Here is a 23,564-nt window from a genome sequence, read left to right as displayed (position 1 = left end):
TGTGTGTGTGTGTACATTCATTTCCCTGCATCACATGTATGCATATTTGAGAAATGATCATCAGATCAAATGTAGGATGGTTGCAACATTTTATAAACAACGCCCCCGATCTTTGGTGTGCATCCAACTGAACTGGTGTTTATGTACTGTATGCTATGGTTACACAATTTAAATTTAGTGCTAAAAGATCAAGCCTGAGTCTAGACATACGTACTGTAACTGTCTGCTTTTTAGTAATGCTGTTAAAATATTTCCAAGTGTAAAAGCACTTTTAGAGTCCTTTTGTGGTTTTCTCAAGGTTTCTAATGCAAGGCTTATCCAAAGGACTCAAGACTTGTTAAAAAACAGAAACACCTGCTGACTTTTAAACAGTGGCAATACAGAAATATACATTTAAATGTACATTTAAATATGTGCAATACAGATTCTGAATTTTGGGTTCTGTAAGTCTTTTTATTTTTTTCACATCTTTTATGCTCACCAAGTCTGCACTTATTCCTGTGATCCAAAGCTGAGTTTTCAGCAGCCATTACTCCAATGTTCAGTGTCACATGATCATTCAGAAATCATTCTAATATGCTGACTTGATTCTTAAGAAACATTTCTTATTATTATCAATACTGAAATCAGTTGTGTTGCTTTATACTTTTGTGGAAACTGTGACATCTTTTTCAGGACATTTTGATAAATAGAATAACAGCATTATTAGAAATCTTTTGTACAATTATAAAAAAAAATATTACTGTCACCTTTGATCAGTTTAATGTGTCTTTCTGTATTTTTTCCCCCATTTCATTTCATAAAATATAAAACCTTTGAATGGTAGTCAAAATGCAGTTACTAATTTTGAAAAAAATTGTTGAAGAAAAAATTTGATACTTTCCTTTGATAAAGTGCTATAATATTTGTGAAATGATATCAGTGGTCAGAAATGGGTTTTAGGGTCTGTTCTGGGTCACGGACAACACAATAAACAGGCACAACTTCCCATTGTCAATAACACCAAAGATATTAAAGTCAACATTTTGTGGCCAACTATTGCATTTATGAATTTATCAAATAGTTATATTTCCCATTCAGCCTGGTCAGGTTACCAATGTAGGAAACAGTTCATTGAAATATTATGTTCAATACAACATTCTACAGAAATGTTTGATTTACAGGTAAATTTTTTGTTGTTGTTTTTGGATTGCCATTTGATGTGCAGTGTAAAATGTAGGCAAAACCAACTGAGAACCGTTGCTGTATATACATTGTTCATTTCCCAGTTCTTAGTGCAATTCAGGCCACATCGGCAATGGACTGTATCAGAGTTCCCTCCCAGAGCAATATAGTCATGCCATAAACATCAGCTCAAGCACAAGTACATGGATTATATGATGTGCTCTACTGAGCCTTTCCTTAAAAAGCACCACACTGCTCACTTCTAAGCTTTGCCAAGTCTCCTGAATCCCTTACAGCATTAGAAGATTAATGTTCAGCTGAGGACAGCTCCGATGCAAGGCTTGGTATCTCCACTGGGGTCAGACAGCACCATGCTTGGACAAAAGTTCCCCTGAGAATTCTCTGTTGAGGAAATCACACAGGAGCTGTGGGAAGCTACAGCGGTTCCTCAAGAGTGGGACTAGCAAACTCCACTTTCATTTTGTTTTCAGGCGGGGAATGTTTCTGGTTTCTCTGATGGAGTTTAGCCTGCTTAACTTGCATTGATCGGTTTCTGTCGCCCTTCGACAATAATGATCAGGACTGGAGTGAGGTCCATCAGTTTCTTCAGCATATCCATGATGTCCGGATGATCTCTGGCTCCTTCAATGAACTCTTCCAGCGTCAGTTCACCTGAACATTTAAGTAAAGGGAGATGTAATCAACTAGAATATATTAATGCATACAGATGAAAATTTTCATAAATCAACTGGTTCTCACCTTCTCCGTTAACATCAATCTTTTCAAATATAAGAGCCACTACTTCCTCTGGCAGAATGTCACGGTTTCTTGTAATGTCTTGTATAGCCTGTTGTAGAACAACAACAACACCAAAAACATAAAACTTTTTCTCTTTTATAGAAACATCAATGAAATTCTATTACAAATTTTCCATCCCTAGAACTGCAGCATTATTGTATGGCATAGCTGAGCAGCCACCTGAGGTCAGCTGAACATGAGACCTTCATGACACGCAACACTATTTACACGCTAAGAAGTGTCAAGTCCCAGAGACCCCTGTACAGAAACAGCACAAGGAAGACCGTTCTCTAACCGGATTAAATCAGATCATCTACAAGTTAAGCAGACTGATCCAAAGTCCATGTAAACATAATCTGAACTGCAGTGAGGTTCTAGTTTTGACTTTCTATTTTCAGCTCATTCGCAAAGATCTAATGTGGGATAAAATATAAATGTAGGTTGTTCAGTGATTATCCTAAGCAGAGGTTAACATCCCTATATTGCGTACTAGTGCACTATTCTATAATGTTTTTGTATAAATAGTGTGATTAGTGTGAACTGTAAATACCTGGATGATGCACTTAAATAATCAGAAAAATAAAAGAAGTGTGGAGTTTTGGACACTTCATGCTCTCAACTCTCATGGCTTTAATTACGTGGCAAAGAGGGAGGGGCTATCAGACTCTGATTATAAATGACAAGATAAGCTTATATAATTCATACACTACATGGTTGAGGGCATAGTGTGTATTGTATCATTTGTGCAAAAAAACTAAAGTTAGCTAACTGGAATGGTTTATGGTATTTGTTAAAAAAAAAAAAAACGTTCACTTACAGTAAATATTGTTTCCAGTTCATCCTTGTCAATTTTTCCATTGCCATCCTGGTCAAAAAGTTTGAAGTACCATTTCAGTTTCTGATTGATTTCCCCCTTGAGCATTAAGCTGATGGCAGCGATATATTCCACAAAATCTATGTATCCATCCTAAGGCAAAGAAAAAGAGGGACAGTTCATATAACAATAAATATATATTTTTTGTTAGGCTGTTTTAATATGAACAATTTAAATATGGAGATCCAGTCATGATCATTATGCTAGTTTGCTTTAAAATTAATCAGTGGACGTTTTGTAACTGTTACTTTGTAAGCTTTTCTCCTCTAAGCTGAACAGACTAGAATGAAATCTGGATGTACTTGACACATCAGTAAACCTATCAAGTGTGCTTGGAAGAATTACACAACAAAATGCAACCGCCATATTTCTCAATACACATCATATATCATATTGCCTGCTATCGACACATTCACCATATGGCAAAATTTGACAAATAAAATAAAACAAAATGTATTTTTTTTTACATTGTACTATATATATATATATATATATATATATATATATATATATATATATATATATATATATATATATATATATGTATTTATTTTTTTTACATTGTACTATATATATATATATATATATATATATATATATATATATATATATATTTATTTACTACCAGCATATATTTGCCATATAATCTGGCCCCTTGTTTTTTTTTTAGTTTTTTGCCATTATAAAAATGGGTATTGTTAACCAGAGTTGACCTTGTATTACCCATTTGAGCTCTGGTGCACAGGTCTATTTGAAACAACCATTTAGGATCAAACAATAAATAACGGTTATGTAACACAGCTACGAAGGATGATATGCAAGATTGGAAAATTACATCTTAGTCAACATATTCAGAAATTACACTGCTTCTTCATATTACATGCAAATTCAAGAATGAACGCTCACCCCATCCATGTCGAAAGTGAAGAACACCTGGTCCACATAACTGCTGGCGTCCTCATTCATGCCCTGCAGTCCCAGGATGGATTTGAGTTCAAAAAGTGTGATCAGGCCTGATGGAGACTCCCTCATGAACTTGTTATACCAGTGGTGCATGTCCTCAGCGAGGATGTCGTCCAGACTTGCGTGTGTGTTCCCCATGGCCCTCACACACCTTCTGTCCCGTTGCTGGTCCAGGCGGTTGCTGGCCCGTCAGCTCTGATGACGAGGTGTAAACTGGCCTCCGCACACAGTGACAGCACAGGATACTGAATGTCTGAAACTATTACATCCAGGTACCAATAAAAAGTGGTGGCACCTTAAAATATCTACAGCTAATGGGATAATGACAAGACCTGACCATTAAAGAGTCCGTGGCACAGAGTAGCTAATGCTTATATAACAGCGTTCAGGCCCCAGATGAACTGTTCGTGCAGAGTTCATCAGAGGCCATCTTTCAGTATGTTGTGTTACACAGGTCTAACAAGGTCTAGTTATTCATCTCTCTGAATGCAGATTTAAATCTTTTATTTGTACAAAATACATTTAAAATTTAAACAGGCATGATAAAATGATGCTAATGCTGAGTAACCCTAAAGTCATTTTGGCAGATAATGACACATGAAAATTCGATTACAAGTGAATTTGTGCATTGCAACATTACAATAACAATTACAAATGTAGATATTACAACATTCAAATATTGTACATGTATGTGAAAAATGCATATTAATTCTGTTATTTGATAGCAAGTACATTTAACAGTGCTATTAAATGATTTTTTATTGATTATTAAATACTTGAAAAAATAAGATCATATAAAAAAAAAAGTTTACACAATTAAATATTGATTAAAAAGTCTCAAATGTTGACCATTAATGCGTATATTGTGCATACCTAAATTTATTTGATCAATGGTTTCTTATGCATAATCAACATAACATTTTATTACTTTTTAAAAGTATATTATTATAGGATTTATTTATTTTTTGCATAATCTGTGCATAATTAAAATTGAAAAAAGAAAAAAAAGTTTTGCATAACCATCTAAAAATTTTTACAAAATCCAAACCAAAAAAAAGGCTCCATATTTTTTGTTTTACAAATTGTGTAGGTCTGTTTTCAAAATATGAACTAAACTTTAAAAAAAAAAAAAAAAAAAGGAAAAGAAAAACATTGTTAAATGATAATAACAAATGTACAATAAAAAAAATTGCTTTTTGTTTTCATTTTCGTGTATAAAGCACTCAGAATTAAACAGAGATGAATGGTGAGAAAGCATATTTAGCATTTTATGGGTAATGGAGTTGTCACATAACTATTGGTGATATGACCTGATGATGATCTCCCAGCCTCGTTTTGTCTGCATGCCAGTCCCATCGCTGACTTTTCTCACTTGAAAGTGGTGATGAGGCAGATCCGTGCTCTTCATTAGGGTTTTAATATGGTTTAAATGGGATAAAGTGACTGTAGTCATTACCTGAACCTCTCAACTCCTGCCATTTCTAAAGATCTACAAGTAAATTAGTGTAAATTTGTGATGCTGAGATTACCAGCAGCGACTCAAACGTCATGTGAAGGAACTAAACAAATGAACAAATTAATGATCAAAGTGCAGCACATGCAAATATAATTACATCATTATATAAAAAAACACTGAAATGTGCTTCGCTTGTGTGCAGTCTGCATGCTTAAACCTGACACTGTAAACCAATCAGAGAGCAAGACAAGGATGTCATACGTAATACACAGTATCAACTGTAATGAAAGTATGATTATCAATAATTATTTGTATTATAATATTACATACTGTCCAGTCAGAACAGTAAAACAAAAAGTGAACAGGCTGTAATTCCTGTAATAATTGTTATCCTTATCATTTGTTTATTTATTTACATCATAGTTGCCATGACAATATTAGCAATCAGAACAAACCAAAATTCTGGTTGTATTTCAGTAATAGCTCAAATAGATTAGGAAGCATTATTTGATCCACCACAATCCTTCCTCCCCTGACCTTAAATTTCTGAATCTAATCTTTAATTAATCTCATTGCCATTACTGAACAACACTGAATGCTTTCAGGACTTAAACAAGCAGCACGATATGTGACCCGGGAGCACAAAACCAGACTCAAGTCGCTGGGGTATATTAGTAGCAGTGGCCAAAAAAACATTGTATGGGTAGATTATAGATTATAGATTTTTATAGATTAATTATAGATATTGTTTAGTAATATGCATTGCTAAGAACTCATTTGGACAACGATTTTCTCAGTATTTAGATTTTTTTCAGATTCCAGATTTTCAAAGTTGTATCTCAACCAAAAATTTCCGATCCTAATAATCCTTATTTATTTAGCTTTCAGATGATGTATAAATCTCAATTTCAATGGGTTTATGTCACAGTTAAGTATTCTACTCTGTAGTCAGGGCCAATATTAAAACACAGAGCACATGCTTAGTGAGAGAGCTCTATTTAAATGATAATCTGTCCCTCACTAGAGCTTCCATGAGGTCAGCACAGATCCCAGAGATGAGAACAGGTCTAACGCTGAAAATCTGTCAGCTCTCCGATTAAGAGATTTTATAAGAGAATATCTGGTACTTCTGCTATATAAACAGATAGTTATTTGCGCATATTTTTTTAAGCAAATATTTGTCTGAAGGCCAGATCTTATGCAGAATAGGAGCAGACTAGGGTCATGACCTCGAGGTAAGTCTTCTCTAGAACCAGAACTTTCCATCTTAGTGATCCTTACATATACTCATGCTTAGATACTTCAATATTTTTCATCCAACACTGCACTGAGAAAACCAATATTCTCCAATGAAATGTGGAAATGTGATAAGTTTTTTTCATATTCCCATTTTTTATTTTCTGCAAGTCTCAATGATCCACCATTCATATTTATGACAGGAATACAACTACGAACTACAAGAACTATATAAAAAATATGTGAAGACTAATATTTATATACAAAAGTAAAAACCAAACCAAATCCCATATGATCTCAAATCAAACTAATGTGGCTCAGAACAATAACACAACTGTACAGGAGGGACAATACGGTAGTTCTCTGCAGCTGCGGGTTTCACTTGCACATTCAAACGAATCCAATCTTTGGTTTAAGTCTAAAGTCTAAAACCAATTCACATTTCTTCATCTTCTCCTGATGTCTTCGCTATGGTTAAGCAGTGAGTTTCAGTCTTCAGTCTGAGGCAGCTTTGACCTTTTTTTCTATTTAGAGACTTTACACTCCTGCAAAATAGAAATAATGAGATACAATGAAACAAGCTAATGCATATAACATTTGTGAACCTGGATATGATACCTACTCACTCGGCTCTAATGGTTTACTTCATCTTCTTTCGGTTCCTCTTCTTTCTCATCTGTTGTGTCCGGCTCTGTTTGTGGTTGCGTGTCTAGCGCTTCACGTGTTTCTTCTGTATTGTTAGTCAGCGGTGGTTCATCTTCACGTTTCTCTTCCTTTAGCTCTGGTTCTGTTTCCTCTTCTTTCTCTTCTCCCTCAATCTTTTCCGAAGTCACAGTCTCCACTTTTTCCTCCGGTTCTGGCTTCTCTGGATCTGCAGGTTCCGTTTCCTGCTGCATCTGTTCTTTAGAGGAGAGAGATTCTGCATCTGGTGACGTCTTGTGTTCTTCAAACACGTCTCTTTCATGCCCATTTGGAGTCGTTTGATCGAGGGTGGCTGAGGCTGTTTTATCCACATCATCTCCGCCTTCATCTGCACTGGACTTCCTGTGTCTGCGAGACGGTGGGCGCCGCTTGATGGAAAGTCGAGCTCTACCCTACGCAGATGTAAAAATACGTGTGAATTAAAATTCTGCAACCAGTTTTATCGGTTTGAATTCACTGACATGTGAAATTATATGAAGCCTCAAACCTTGTTGATGCTTTTGAGAACAGTTCCCTCAGTGGGACTCTCAAAGCTGGCAGGAGTTTCCTCTTGTTTGGGCGTGACAGTTACGGGAGGACTAGAGGTGCTGCTGGGAGAGCCGGGGGAGATGGACGGCACCGGTAACTTCAGCACCCCTGGGCTCTTTGAGAAGGACGGAGGTCCCGTAGGAGAAAGCGTAAGGCTGGCCTGTGTGAAATGGGACAATACTGACTTCTGTCCACTAGAGGGAAACATTGCTGTGTAAGACTAGGAAACCTGTGAACAACCAACCTGCAGTTTCTCAATGAGGGCAGAGTTTCTGTTCTTCCTGGTTGATACTGTTTCAGCTCCTTTCTGAGGATAAAAAAATTAATCAGTTACATAAAAACAAAACCAATTTTTTTTCAACAATACTGACGGTTTATATTGAAAAAGCTTTGAAAATCTGCATCATTGCTAAAAACACATTGCAAATTTTGATTTGAGGTAGTAGTTTACAAACATAATTTCTATATCCATTTAACTAAAGTTAATGTTTTAACTACATTGTAACAAAAGCTAGTTATATTACTGACAACTTGGAGTTTTTTCCCTCAATCCCTGATCGTCTCACCTCATCCTGGCTTTGACCTGCATCATTAGCAGCAGGCAGCGGTAGTGAGCGTGGGGGTCTCCTCCTCACAGGCTTGTTCTGGAACAAAAGAAGAGCTCAGATCCACATGCTATACATCCACACAAACACGTGCATACCTTACCACAGAAATGACTTCCACAGAATCCTAATCATCATCAAAAAAAAAAAAAAATCATCCCCTTACAAACAAATACATATTAATATTTTCTATATACATAAAGTATTTATAGAATTAAATAAAACATTTTTTATAATATTTAAAAAAAATAAATAAAAATAATATTATTATATCTGTAAAAATACAAATACACAAAATCTATAAAAATGTAAAACTAAAAAATGATTTTTTTTTAAAATAAAACGATACATAATATTTAAAAGAAATAATTATAAAAACAGAATAAAATTATTAAAAACTACATAAAAAAACAATTATAATATGGTCCCACTTTATATTAAGTGGCCTTAACTACTATGTACTTACATTTAAATTAATAATTTGCACTTATGTTGTACATGGATGTTTTTACATTATAATTAAACTTTTTACATTAAAATACTCGCATGTAATTACATCTGTAATTAATTTCTGTAATTACATTTCTAATTACAGTTGACCCATCCCTAACACCTTAACCCACCCTTAAACCTATACATAACACCAAAGCTGTCCCTAACCTTACCCGTTTCCCACCTTAGTAGAAGCAAAAGTGTTTTGCAATACAATATGAACACAATAAGTACACTATACTTTACTTTGATGTACGTTCATTGTAGTTAAGTCCACCTAATATAACGTGGGACCCAATATTTAAAAAATATACAATGTATAATATTAATACAAATACAGATATTTAAGAAAAAAAGATAAATTAATAAAACAATTTAAAAATCCTGACTAAAAATAAAACGTCTAAAATTACACGACTAAATTAAACATTAAGATGATTGACATTTTTTTAAAGACATGCAATTGTATGTACTTGTTTGCAATGAGGAAATGTTTGAGAAATAATACAAGAATGAGCAACAAGGCCTACAAAGGGGAAAAAGTAAGGAGTGGTAAAAACAAGATAACCCATCTGTCATCTGCACAGATATGCAGCATAGTATTTCTGTATTGCATAACATTCATTCTTATTAATATCTGTGCTTGAGGACGCCTTCCTTGGGTGTCCGTTTCCCAAGCGATAGAATGACACTTTGCCAAGCAGTTCATGAGGATTTCCACATCCAGTCTTAACATTAATACCTAGGCCCAAGAGTTAACAAGAGTTGTACATTCGTAAGAACAAAAATCTGGGTTGCATTGAATCTAAAATCCACTGCAGAATTGTTCCAAAGTATTTGACAAGGGAATTTGCTTCCTTGTCTGCAAAACAGGGGGCAGGCCCAGAACTAACCTAGAAATTTCCCCCTGAAAATTATACACTTAAATGTACACAGCAGGTATCAAGAAACATGTCTGCGTTACATAATTATTCATTTTAGACTTAAAGGGTTAGTTCACCCAAAAATTAAAATTAGACTGTGTTTTACTCACCCTCAAAGAATCCTAGGTGCACATGACTTTTTTCTTTCAGACGAATCCAGTCAGAGTTATATTAGAAATCGTCCTGCTATTCCATTTACATTTTGAATATGGATATTTTTCTTACAAAAAGGCATTAATTCACTACAGGAGGCCTTTGTTCACCCCCCGGAGCGGTGTGATACACTTTTAATTATAGTTGGGCTCTTTTTATTTCACTTTTTTTGGGACTGAAGCACTGCAACACCTGCTGACTGCAAAGATGGAGAATAGCCAGGACCATTTTTAATATAACTCCAACTGGATTCGTCTGAAAGAAGAAAGTCATGTACACCTAGGATGCCTCCGGGGCGAGTAAAACATTTTTGAGTGAAATAACCCTTTAATGTTATGCTGCAATATAGAGTTCTTAATATACACACAGATTAATTTGCTGTGGATAAATGATATCAATTTCCAATTTTAATGTCAGTGATTTTTATTGCATCATTTGATATTTTAAATATATATATTTTTTGCTTAAGGTGAGACACTGCTGGCAAAACCACTGTTTTTTCAAGCACCTGTCAATTTTGAGATTCTGGGCTTTTTGGCTTTTCATAAAGTGCTTTTTCAAACTAGTGGAAGGAAAACATCCAAAAGACACCGTTAAGCACTTTATCTGTTTGTGTCAATAGATTTTGATTACAATACATATTTTTAAAGGCCGTTTTCTCAAAATAATTTTTTTCTCCAACATTGAGCCATATCAGTAGCACTTACACACACCAAACTTTACATTTTTATTCCTGTCTATATTCTGAAGGTTTTTACAGAGGGATTAGTTCATATATATTTTCCTTGATAATATACAACATTTTATTCCACCCAATATTTTGAAAATATGTTGTTTTCTGGCTGTCCCAAGTTTTTCTGAATTATGGAGTGACAAAAAAAAAAGACACCAAGAATTCCCTCTGTAAAAACATTTGACTGTAATATTAAAAAAATAAAATAAAAAAAATGTTGAAACTGACTTCATCTAGTGTTCAGATTTTTGTACTAGACATTTATGCAAATATATGTCTAGCCAATAGCTCATATTTCATTAAATAATGCATCATTTGCATATTTAAACATAACATTTTTGAAAACTTGTAATACAAAAAATGTTTGCAGTAATCAATGTAATCAATCAACTGGGTAAGTAAGGTGATAACTATCAGTTATTTGTTTTTACCCTATTCACCTGCAGTGTCTCGCCTTATGTTTTCATCCACACTAAACTAATGGTTAACTGATTTTTAAAGGAAATTAGGAAAAAAGATAGCAGAAAAGCTGAAGATTGAAAACAAAATGATAAACTTTAAGCAAAAGCAGAGGAAAAAAGATGACTTTGTTAAAGTCCAGGAATAGAGTACAATGGGACAAATTAGGAAGTTCAAGTGTGAAAGCAGAGAGGATGTGATCATATTCAGATTAATATGAAACCTCACCACTTCAGCGTCTGTCATGTGGGGTATTGGAATACTGAATTTTCCAGCTAGTTCAGCCACCGAGCGCTTTTTTACAACAGAATGCTCCTAAAAATACAACAATGTTAGTGTATGAATGAGAACAGACCCTTCTTTTTGATATATTGTTTGTAATATGAATTTTTGACATTGCAATCCGTGGCAAAGCATCCTTAAATCAATTTATTTAATGTAAAACACCTGCCACCTTTATACATAACAAATTTTCTGAAAAATGTATAAAAACACATAATATTGCAAAGGGAAAAGCAGCACCCTCTGTTTGAGAATTTAAGGCCATCTTTGCCTTAAGCGTCTAGAAACAATTCTAATTACAATCCATTAGGTGTGTAACACTGACTTCCACAGTGAGGCTGAGAAAATGTCTTCTTTTTCTCCACAGGAAACCACATGAGTCATGAATGCACATTTGAGCACAGTGATGAAAAGATCGTATTTCAAAGGAAATCTTTGAGAAAGTGCTTTTTGAGCCATGCAACTGGCCTCATGGGGACATGGGCTCAGTCGGGTGTAACTTCAGCCCGCTGTTATCATCCCAGTCTCAGGCTCTTCCATCCACAGGCCCCCATCTAGGACCATTAGCTCTCTCACTATCAGTGAAGGGAAACCAGTGCTACCTTCTCAAAAGTGATTGCAGAATGTGGTATTTTAGGGCTGGGGCCCTAAAACTGTTTGTTGTCAAGGAGTTCATTCTCAGAGCTTTGTGGGAACCCTTCAGCACTGAGCTGCATGCAGTCTATATCTTACAGGATGTTGGTTATACAACGATGAGGCAACTTAAGATAAACTGAAGTATACAAGACGAGTTAAAAACAGGAAGGGTGTTTGAGCAAGGCAAGAGCATAACATCAGAAGCGGAATTTCTCTTCAAACCAGCAAAGCTATTATGAATGCATCTTCATGATTAAATTAAGTTGCAGTTTGTGGGGACAAATCGTTTTTTTTTTTAATAAAAAAAAAAGAGAAGAAATTTGTCGTCATCATCCTAAAATGTTAAGGCTCCTCTTTTCCATTAATTGAAAATGCATGACGATCAGATCAGAGATGTGCAATGCTTTACTGTGACCCTGTCTGAAGTAACTTGTGTAGTTGTGTGTGTGAAATGTATGTTACTCAATATTAAGTTTAATTAAATACATTTTTTAATATACTTTTAATATGTAAACATATTTTGTTGTCATTTGAACCTGAATCTTCACTTCTACACTCAAATATGTCAAGCTAACACAAAGAACTACAATTTTTTTAATAATCTTGCTTTGGTGTCTATGAGAGCCTGCTAGCCTCTCATAAACACAAAATAATAATAAAAAAAAAGTACTGTACATGACAGCCAGCTGCTTCTTAAAATCTCCAAATATGACATGGTATATACCTGGTACCTTGATGCATTCAGGCCTCAGTTATAAAAAATATATATTTTGCCCAGCCTCTTTCCATCTGTGCTGCTCTCAGTCCTGCCTGCGTCTGCTGCCCATGTGTTCCAGCTCCACTAAATCCAGTCCTCTTTAAGATAAAAGCATTCCAACATGACATCATTTGCCCTATTTAGTGCCCATGGACAGAAAAAAAGTGTTCTGTGAAACAGCTTGTTACTAATTTAAATCTAGGCATTTCACTTATATATCAGTGCATCATGTTTCGAAGTAGACTTTATGCATAACAGAAACAGCAGTTTAGCCCATATCATGCATTAAGGCATGCGTTTTGTCACCCAGCTCACTTCGAACTCCAGCCTGAGAAAACATTCTCAAGTGTGACCCCAAGACACATTCACAGAAATTCTCAGTGTCACTGACAAATTGACAAATTTATGCTAACTGCCAAAGTCAACATGGGAAGATGATGAGGCTGAGACTGAACTGCTACTAGAGCGGAGCTCCCATGCCTGAAATGCAACATAGCAACATGTTTGCCATTTTTAACATTTTTAACTGAGAAAAAAAATATTTCCTTCATCCAGTTCCCCTCCATGATCAGATTTTTGAAGATTCAGCAAGTAAAAATCTTATAATATACCATTATGTAAATAGATATTATGTAAATCTAAAAATAAAACGGCATTGTTAGCATGTATAACTCTGTGGGAATATTTTACAGAGAAAGGAATATTTTATCCCCAAAAATATATACTGATTTTTTTTTAAGCTGAAACCATGGTCCATATGAACATTAAATGCAAAAAAATGACGTACACGTATATGACACTGTTGTTGCTCACTTTAATCCAAGTGATGGCTCCCATGGACTTTATAATATTATAGCTCACTAAAGAAATATGGGTTCAGCTAAAAAATGTATTCACTGCTCTTCTGAAGAAAGAAAGACACCTACAACTTGAATGGACCAACAGTGAATCGATAAACAGCACCTTTTCATATCTGGGTGGACGATTCCTTTAAAGATTGAACATAAAAGACCAATGGTGTGGTTTTTACTTTTAAAAGGTTTAATGCACATGCTAACATGTTAAGTACAGGACATTGAGCTCATTACTACTCATTTAAGGCAGTGTGTGGGCAGCTCTTCCCTTGAGATTTACAACATTTGTGTGTGTGTGTGTGTGTGTCTCAGCTGTGCCTTTGCACACATTAAACACACACCTGCAGAGATGACTCCTGAAGATGACATCACTGCTGCAATCGTCACTAATAGCTTCTCCAACAATTTTACTACCTTCATAAACACAATGTAAGCAACAAAAGACAAATCCGTTCTAAAGTTTTATCTTCACAAGAGTTGGCAGCAGTCAGATGACACAGGGTGAGAAACAAAGCAACAAACAATCGATTCAGCCTTTCTTCGTCTCCAAAACAGAGGCATGATCATGATGACACGCGCTTTTTAACGGCCCTGCTGAAGCTAGAATCAGCTCATTAAGCACACGGCCATCAGGAGTGTAGGAGCAGTTGTGTGTAAAAAATCATCTAAGAGAGACTCAGGGGTATTTTGGGTAACCACATCGTTACCAGGGGCATTTTGTCAGAGGCTAAGAAAATCAGACAAATAATTTGTGACCTGACATTAAACAATTACATTTCTAGTAACACTTCACAAAAGCCAAAGCCCAAATTTCAGTTTGGAACAGTTAATAATTACACATTATCTTTTTTTACAGTAGTGAGCCTTTGATGTGACCTGTTTTTTATAAATACTATATTAATATAAAATAAAATTATGATTTTGTTCCAACCCATACATGCTCCTAATTCTAGAAGTCCACCAGTACACACTGTGCTGACTGTGCAACAGTCTGTGCAACCGAAAAAAAAAAGGAATCAGTAAATTTAATCAGTATACACAGAAACTTTTAAATAATAGTCAATAGAAAAACATCTACTGTACCAGCAGGGGCTAGCTGGGTCATGTTAACTAGCCAAACCTTGACCTCTTAAGTTAAAGTTAGCTAAATGTCTATATGTAAACAGCTAGTGACCTGAATAACACTCTTGGTTAATGGCACAGACATCTGTGGTTTGTAACACCCACAGTAATGCAAAGTTGCAGAAAGACCACATATTTTCGGACATGTGTATAGAGTATTTTTATGGCCTAAGTCACTCTTTCTTTCCTAAAGGCAACAGAGTTCAAAGACAATCAGGTTCTTCTAGAGTGATCTCTATCCAGAAGTGCACCAGTACTATGACATCATGTTCCGGATCTGAATATTTGGAGTGGATTGTGTGCTGGAAAAGTCGAGCCTTCGCAAAACACTCTGGTGTGAGTCAGTGAGTTATGATGACGGACTCCACCTCACACCCAGATCCCATCACGGTCCAGGTCTTGAATCAATCACACAGCGTTCCAGGAGTATGTAATGACTCCATCTACAGCACAGACATCCACTTCCTGTGACGGGACAAGCTGTCTCCACTTGGCATTATCTGACATCTGAAAGGACGGTTTGGTTGGAATGGACAGTTACCTGACAGTGACACAACTATGAACCAAACAACTGTTTTGAATCATGGCATGGAAAAGACATGGAGATTGTGTCCAGCACTGAACATTTACATCACTTGCTAATACTCCAAATGAAGTCATGTCCCGGAATTTTTAGACAAGTTCACACCCATATGCTCTCACAGTCTCGCAGCACAAAGTTAAGCAAGTTCTTTATGAGGTAATGAATGATTGCTCTCCTAAATGCGCAGAACACTATCAAGTACAAAGAACAAACCAAATATACAAGCCCTTTGAGAGGAAAGCTTGCTGTAGTCAGTTAATAGTGTTGCAATAACATTTCCCTTCTCAAAATCTCTCCATCTCATCTATGAGCACAATTTGTGGTTGTGCACAGCTCAGACAAGAGAGGGCCATTGCCCTAACAGCTGCCGAGGTGGGACTGACACTGACCCGCAGGCTCGCATAACTGACATTCAGGAGATAATCAACTTAAATATCCAGAAGTCCACGCGGTAGAGTGCTCTGAGGGTCAGTATTACCAAACACAAAGCTGTAAAACAGGCATGCATTAAATGCAGTCAATCCAAACTTCACAACTATTATAGCAGTCAAGGTACATTTTTTAAAGGCAGGAATTAAATCATCTCTTTAAAAGTGGCTCAGCTCAGAACGGATTCACCAATGGTTCATTCTATGCAAAAATTTACTATCATCATAAAATGAGCTGAGAAACCTATTTATTTTGTCTTTTATTAATCTTTTTTTTTTTTTTTTTCCGCTATTCGGCATGCATATCTGAGCAAACAAACAATTCTTCTGACCACAATGTAATCTTCCGAACCAGACAACAGAAGCACATGCACATGCAGGTGTTTTGCATGTTATACTGTCACTGCCCAATAAGCAGCAGCTCATTAAATTAAGTTTTAATAATTCTGCTATAATATTGTGTAACGCCACACTGTTGTCTGCATGATCTGTAATTATAACAAATATCTAACATGATACAGCAACAATTATAGCACATGATAAATGTTGATGAGCGATTTTGTTGATGAGGCTTTCAGTTGTAGACTCATTCGCATGAACAAAAAAAGTTGTGAAAGAATTGCATTGCCATTTTTCACATGAAGATGGATTACAAATAATATTGAATGTGTGATAATTGTAGTTCTTGAAACCAATCACTTGTAGTTTTCTATTCTCTAATATTCTGACTGAAATTTGACAAAAGTTTATCTTTTAAATATAATTTGTTAGTCAAATAATTTCTTGAAACATCCATGAAAAAAATAATTAAATAACAAACACATTTTTAAACCAAATAAACGGTTTAATTTTTTTATTTTGGTATGCCCAACTCAATCCCTTAATTCATATTAAGAAATAATAATATAGTTATTTATTATTGTCATATTTGTAAAGCAACTAAATGATATATGGCAGCTTTAGTGGAAACCATATACAGTACATAAGCAGTATAGAACATACAGTAAAAAAACAATGAAACCAATGGAAAAATTCACATTTTCCCACAGGTCTCTAAAGCTGCACTCAAAATATTCACTGACAGAAAAAAAAGTGATTAGAGCATTCAGCCACTCAATTAATTACAAACTGTATGCTGGAAATCAGTTGTCAAAAAGCCTCCAATCTGCAAATCAAAGCATACATGCACCTTCAAACTCAAGCACATGGGTCCATCATCAAACCCCGCCATTTTAATCTTTCATACGAATGAGGTTACACCACTTCCTGTGTCAGTTAGCTGACTGTCACTCCACTTTCTTTCTTACTTGAGACTCGTAAGGGAACCAGTGTCAAAGCAATTCGAAGAGTAACTTGTACAAACACAACAATAAAACCGCTAGTGATGATGGCAGCCTCTGCAAACAAGGTTATGTGAATTATGATTGATGGAGGTTTAGAGGTGGCTTGGCCCATGTGAATTACATAGCCACAGCTATGCTTCATCTTTTATCCACCGACTCCAAATTCACATATGACATTGCCAAGAGTGTTGTGTGGAAACCATTATCATCTCTTAAGCTTGACAGCACACATATTTCAAAGCCTAATTAATATGCCTATTAAAAAGGTTAAACAAACAACAACTAATTTAACCCAAACACACCTTAAATGAAAAACTATATAATGTATAAATATATTATGCATACAGTGGAGTCAAAAAGTCTGAGCGCACAAAATCTGAGATACAAAATGTAACTTGAATCTGGAAGCACAAGTTTTAGGATTTATAAATGCTATGATGTAAAAAGAATAAGGCATATTTAACTATTTAAGATAACAATCATAAATTATTACACAAAAGTGTGGATTTAATGCAGCTTTAGTGCTGTTGGTATTAAAGCAAAGGGACAAACCAATACAAACAATATTGAAATGTTAATTTATGCTAATTATATATATATATATATATATATATATATATATATATATATATATATATATATATATATATATATATATATTCTACTCATTATTATCTGTAAAGAAAAATATTCACTAAAGAAATCAAAACAAGCTTTTCACTATAATTTTGGAGCTCAGTGTATAATCAAAACAGACTCGTCAAAAATGACGTCTATAAAGATTGATGCTTTGCCATCTTGAATCATCTCGTCGCATCTCATGGACTGAAATGCAACAAGTTCTTGTTTACTCTGCAGCAGATAACGTATGAAGAGCAGTATAGGAAATTGCAACAAAGAGTTTGAAGCGCAAGCACAGTAAATGATTCCATACCTCCATCTTCCACGGTTGTTGGCGTGTTCTCAACTTCTTGTAGCTGTTTTGGTGTGACACTTGCTTAAGGAACTCGCGCGCTCTCTGCTCCTCACACGAGCGCAGTGTGCACGCGCGCTCTTGTAAGTCAAGAGGGTGGTCGTTAGTTATATTTAGGCCTGACTCTTACAACATTTCCATGGTCATAAGATTGTGCCATACTCAAAGAGTAAAAAACTGTTGTAGCGAAATGGCCTGTAGTTTCTTATGTATTTTCACAATTACAGAAACTAATCATGAAAACTCTGTGCTGAAAATAAAATGACGTTAATACCAAGGAGAAATAGGTTTTTTTTTTTTGCATAAATTTCTCAAAGAACTGCATTTTTGAAAATATAATTAAAGCTGTTAATGTCTTGAAGACTGAAGACATCTGTTTTCTAGAAACAGCTGTTTTATTCTACATTGGGCAGGTCGCCCTCTCATGGGCGCAGCCATATTTACATCACATGACAAGCCATGGAATGGACAAAACTACTACAGCTAGTACCACAACAAATAAAACATTACTTTTTTTAAAGCTCAAAACATTTTATAAAATGTAAAAGTACATCTCTGTAAAAAAAAAAAAAAAAAAAAAGAAAAAAAAAAAAAAACTATACACATACAATACAGCTTACCACGGTGGTTCTCAGGGCCGCAAGATAATTTACATTGACAAAACATAAAACAAAGATGATTTAACAGCATAGTGCAGAGTGTTATTTACAAGTGTGTCATAAAAGGAACATCTTCATTGCAGTGCCAGAGGTTAGCAAACATTTCTTACCAACAGATGCGTATAAAATGCAAAACCACTGTTACTGCTGGGATGAATATAGGTTAAATGAAAACTAAAACTAAAACAAATGCTTGAATTTACCTGTAGTTATATTTGGAGTGTTTAATTTGGTATTTGGTAGGTTAACATCCACATTATATCAATATTAGTTTCTCATATCAAGGATTAATTTAAATGAAACATTTCCACAAGACAAAAGCATCAGCTGCTGAGCTTTTAAAACATGCTATTATTGCTTGGTGGCTAACAGTTAACTTGATAATAAACACCTTTGCCAAAATTGCTCTAAAGTGCTAAAAATGCAATCTAAGTCCATAGCTCACAAGACTTTAACTTGTGTGTTGATGCAGAGGACGTTTCTAATGTGCTTCAGTCAGGTTGAGCAGTATGCACCATAATGGGAGGAGCTTTAGTGAGAGAACAAGTTATAATACTTCCATTTATGGATGAAATGAAAGAGGAAGCAGTATTTTTTTTATTTTTTACAGCCCATTCAATGTTTATGTATAAACAAAACAATTGCTCTTAGAAACAGTTCTCTTGACATTTTCTCTTTAAGCATTGCATCTAAAAGAAAAAGTAAAAAAAGTACTGCAATACGCATGGGATGCATGTTTACAATGAAATCTGACCAGCAGTGACCATGACATCCAACATGGGCTATTATAACAAAAGTGTGTCAAGTATGGTAACCTAAAAAAGAGGAAGGGTGCAGTTGTAATGTGTCGATAAGGAGAGCTGTGAAAAGCAGGTGAATGCATGAAGCCACATGCTTTGCTTGCATTACTTTTGCTTCCTGATTACGCAGAATTTAACATGGGACTCTGCAGACACATGCCATAGATGTACAGAGAGAAGTGAGACCTTCAGCACAGGACAAACCATTTAAATTGAAAATATAAATTGAAACCATAATACATGCTATAGTACACATATGGGTGCAACAGCACTGGCTAAATATTAGCATGATTCACTTAACATTCAACACCACAATACTGAGGTAACAGTTATTTAGAGTTACCAATGGAAGCGCAAACACTGATCCGCCACCTGAAGTTATTGGATAATGGAACTGAGGAAGAGCACATGCAGTGACTTACATATCGGGTTCATTACAAGCTCGATCAACAGCATTCAATAATACCGTTATAATATTATTATATTTCTGGAGGATTTGTGATCATTTTAATTTTATAAAAGCACTTATTTGTCTGGTTTCACGGACAGGTCTTAAATTAAGCCAGGATTGGGCCTTAGTTAAATTAGAACTTTTTTTTTTATATTTCCTAGGAAAAACATTTCTGGTGTTGATACAAATCAATGGGTTTTATTTATTTTAAGGTATGCCAGTGCAAGTTGCGTTCAGTTAAGGCAGCTCAAATATGCATTTTAGTCTGGGACTAGACTTAAGCTTTGTCTGTGAAACCAGGCATTAGCCTTCTATTAAAACTATTTTAGCTGTATAGCTGTTGGCCTCATTTTGATGGTTATCATAGTTGTAATACAGAAAAGGTTAGTATTTTTCCACACTAAAATCATAACACTCATTTTTACGCAAGTCTTGTGGCTATACTGAAACAATGAGTAGCCTATCTTAACGTTTACAAATTTTGCAATCATTTGCAATCAAGATTTATTAATAAAAATAAAAAAAATAGGGATCAGTCTAAATTAATTTGCAGGAATCGAAATTTTGTTGAGTTTATCGTAATGAACCCACAATATCTCTAAAGGCCGATCAGTAAAACGTGACCTTTTTGTGCATCTATTTATGAAGTACACAGAAGAATGCGGTACTTCTTGTATGTTCTTTGTTTGTACTTCTGGTCTGTTCTTTGTTGATCGGATCTGTTCAACCATTTTCCATTCAGTTCTGCAAAACCCGTAACTCTTCCTGCTGTAGATTCCTCCCTGAAGCACAAGTGCTGGTTTTTCTTCCTCCTGTCCATTTAGCAAAGAATGTTCGGGAATTTTCCCCAACGAAGAAGAAGAGAACGGGGTCCAGACAACTGTTAGCCGTGCACAAGCAATGCGCTATGACGGCAGCCTTACGGACTACCAAAATATAGTCACACGAGTCTTTGTATCCATGCATCTGGACATGCTTCTCAGTTGTTAAGAAGATTGTCCGCACTATGTGATACGGCATAAAGCACACCAGGAAGATCCCAAGGCTGATGATGACCAGAGCACAAGCCTTCTTCCTGCAAGGTCTGGTTCTACCGAGTGCAGGACTAGGCCTCAGAAGGTTCTTCGCAACCAAGACCGAGCAGAAAAGAACAATCACCAAAGGCAACACAAAGCCCACTGGAAACGTAACGTTGTTGATGAGGAGCAATTTGTCCACATTGTCCTCCGCCAGCTCTAAACATCGAAAATGGCCTTGGCTTTGATTCTTTTTCTTAGTGAACAACAGTGGACTGCATGCAACACCCATAAAGAGCCAAATGAGAGCACACACGATACCTGCGACGTAGTGCGTCTGTATACGAACGTACAGGTACGGCCGCACCAGCGCCAGATAACGCAGGATGTTCAGGGCCACTAGGAAATACACAGAGCTGTACATATTCAGATAAAACACATATGAGATTAATTTACAGGTGACGTGCCCAAAAATCCAGTGCGAGTTCATTAAGTAGTAGGAGACCCTCAGGGGCAGAGAGGACACCAGCATCAGGTCTGATACTAACAGGTTCACCATTAACAAGCTGACCGGAGTGAAACTCTTCTGGGTCCTCCATTGGCTGAAGAAGACGCAGAGAGATAAAGAGTGACCGACAAGTCCCAGGACAAAAAAGAGGATGTATGCTATAGGATACACTTGTCGTTTGAAGTAATCGGTGCTGTTGGAGCTCAGACAGGTGATGTTTTCCCTGAGCTCTGGAAATGACGCATTCATGTCCTTCCCTGGAGAAAGATTTGAGTTAGTTTTAGTGATTTAAAACAAGAAACAGAACAGTTCTTTAAGAGATAGATTACCATTATGTAGTTACAAACCTAACACTCTTCTTGAACACACACACACACATAAAAAAGTTATTTTGGAGAATGTTTTGGCCAAAACAAAGAAAGTCAGTGGGGTTTAAAAAAAAATCTAGACCCAACTGACTTTCAATGCATGGATGGGGAAAAAAACATTACTTTTCAGAATATCCTATGTATCGAAAGATGAAAGCGAGCAATTTTTTTGTTGAACTATCCCCTTATCCCTAACTATGCCTTAGCATGACAATGTACTCTTCAAAAACTAAAGGTTTTTTGTTTGCATCAATGGTTCCCCAAAGAACCGTTAACATTCACAATTATTGGGAAAAAGTTCTACATATTATAAAATGTCTTCATAGACAAATAAACAAAAAAGTTAAGGTACACAAAATGGTTGTTTTATTTCCTTAACTATGAAAACCTCCTTTTGGAGTCTTCATTATTAAGAGTGCAAGTGCATTCTTACCGATTGTTTTACAGTATGTACCATTTGCAGTTCACACTTTAATTTACTTTTACTATTAAAAGAAAACAGGTTTTTCTAGTCTATTTTAAACAATCTCAAACACAATCTAAGTTGGTAAAGAGTCTTATTAAAAATAAATCTTTATCTCAAATTACTTCTCTCCATAGCAGCCACATACCATGTTAACACAAAGCTGAATGCTTTTAAACCATTACGACAACTGTAATGTAAAGCAAGTTTATAGGACACATTATATATATTTAACAGCAAACTGTAAAAGCAAGACATGTTACCTTTTCTGCAGTGTGAAGAGGTGAAAGCAGGTCGTCCAAAAGCGCACACAGCTTTATCACTAGCCAACCCAGCATAGCACTGTCAACTACTAAAGGAGGTATGAGGTAGAAAACTCAGTAGGAGGAGGAGGATGTCCCAAGACCGGCCTCCCCATCATCACTTTAATCTGTTCAAAAGGACTGATTCATTTCCTTCTATAACAAAATCAGCCACCATTCTACTCCCATCGTTCAGTGTAGCAGTGCTTTCAATAGCTGTGGATAAGTGTTTTGAATAATAGGTCTTGAAAAACATATATAAAAGGTCCAAAGTCCAAAGCTTATCATAATGGGTTAAATGACTGAAGCCACTTACGTGCAAAACGAAACAATTGTGCATGTCAGCTTTAAACCACAATAATATATGCAGATGTGCATTTTGCCGGCCCCAATATTCATTTCCTCGTGTTATATGGAATTTAACCCAGTTATGCTGCACTAAACTTTTCACAAGCACAAGCACTTCTGAGGATGATGATGTACTGATAACCTTAAAAAGAACCCACTGCTGACAAAGCAGAGCCTTTGTGAGCGTCTGTTACGATGAGAGCAGGACATTAAAAACCATAAATGACGTGATGGGGATTTTGAATAAACTGCATTCAATTTCATCTTCTGCCTTCATGTACAGACAAGTTCTAGTATATGAGTCATGATCATTTCTTAACAATAACCTACTTATGAAATAGGTGATTTCACAACAATTGGGAAGCATGGACGAAAAAATGATTTCAAAGTCAAAATGATCAAGTTTCGAAAAAAATTAGACACTTAGAGATTCTTCTCTGGTCTTTAAATACAACTAATGCGAGGAAGACATTTGCGAACGTCATTACCTGACAAACAGCATTCCGGTTGGTAGTATATCTGCCAACGCTTGGCTAAACAAAAAAAAAAACCAAGGGTGATTTATCATTTTAGTATCATGTGCTA

General features: G+C 35.7%; 3 protein-coding genes across 4 annotated transcripts; all 3 read right to left on the bottom strand.

Annotated features, from left to right (window-relative positions):
* Positions 1-432: 432 nt before the first annotated feature.
* On the bottom strand, positions 433-5,864 carry LOC127942036 (guanylyl cyclase-activating protein 3-like). The gene is made up of 4 exons (XM_052537565.1): positions 3,743-5,864; positions 2,780-2,929; positions 1,924-2,011; positions 433-1,836 (listed from the first exon to the last, which is right to left on the bottom strand). The coding sequence occupies exons 1-4, from the start codon at positions 3,935-3,937 to the stop codon at positions 1,697-1,699; spliced, it is 573 nt and encodes a 190-aa protein (XP_052393525.1). The 5' UTR covers positions 3,938-5,864; the 3' UTR covers positions 433-1,696.
* Positions 5,865-6,000: 136 nt separating this feature from the next.
* LOC127942035 (capZ-interacting protein) lies at positions 6,001-18,165 on the bottom strand. 2 transcript variants are annotated; one of them, XM_052537564.1, is made up of 7 exons: positions 18,026-18,165; positions 11,315-11,401; positions 8,288-8,365; positions 7,966-8,028; positions 7,681-7,881; positions 7,114-7,585; positions 6,001-7,036 (listed from the first exon to the last, which is right to left on the bottom strand). In XM_052537564.1, the coding sequence occupies exons 1-6, from the start codon at positions 18,029-18,031 to the stop codon at positions 7,124-7,126; spliced, it is 897 nt and encodes a 298-aa protein (XP_052393524.1). In that variant the 5' UTR covers positions 18,032-18,165; the 3' UTR covers positions 6,001-7,036; positions 7,114-7,123. The 2 variants fall into 2 exon arrangements, with proteins under 2 accessions (XP_052393524.1, XP_052393523.1); XM_052537563.1 differs by having other exon boundaries at positions 7,118-7,585.
* A 357-nt stretch (positions 18,166-18,522) lies between these two features.
* LOC127941812 (cysteinyl leukotriene receptor 2-like) lies at positions 18,523-23,564 on the bottom strand. The gene is made up of 2 exons (XM_052537250.1): positions 22,593-23,564; positions 18,523-21,755 (listed from the first exon to the last, which is right to left on the bottom strand). The coding sequence occupies exon 2, from the start codon at positions 21,745-21,747 to the stop codon at positions 20,713-20,715; it is 1,035 nt and encodes a 344-aa protein (XP_052393210.1). The 5' UTR covers positions 21,748-21,755; positions 22,593-23,564; the 3' UTR covers positions 18,523-20,712.

The sequence above is a fragment of the Carassius gibelio genome, chromosome A21 (genome assembly GCF_023724105.1).
Source record: "Carassius gibelio isolate Cgi1373 ecotype wild population from Czech Republic chromosome A21, carGib1.2-hapl.c, whole genome shotgun sequence".
In the NCBI taxonomy this organism is placed as follows: Eukaryota; Metazoa; Chordata; class Actinopteri; order Cypriniformes; family Cyprinidae; genus Carassius; species Carassius gibelio.
The sequence above is the reverse complement of the archived record's forward strand: the minus strand, read 5'-3'. Positions and strand labels throughout refer to the sequence as shown.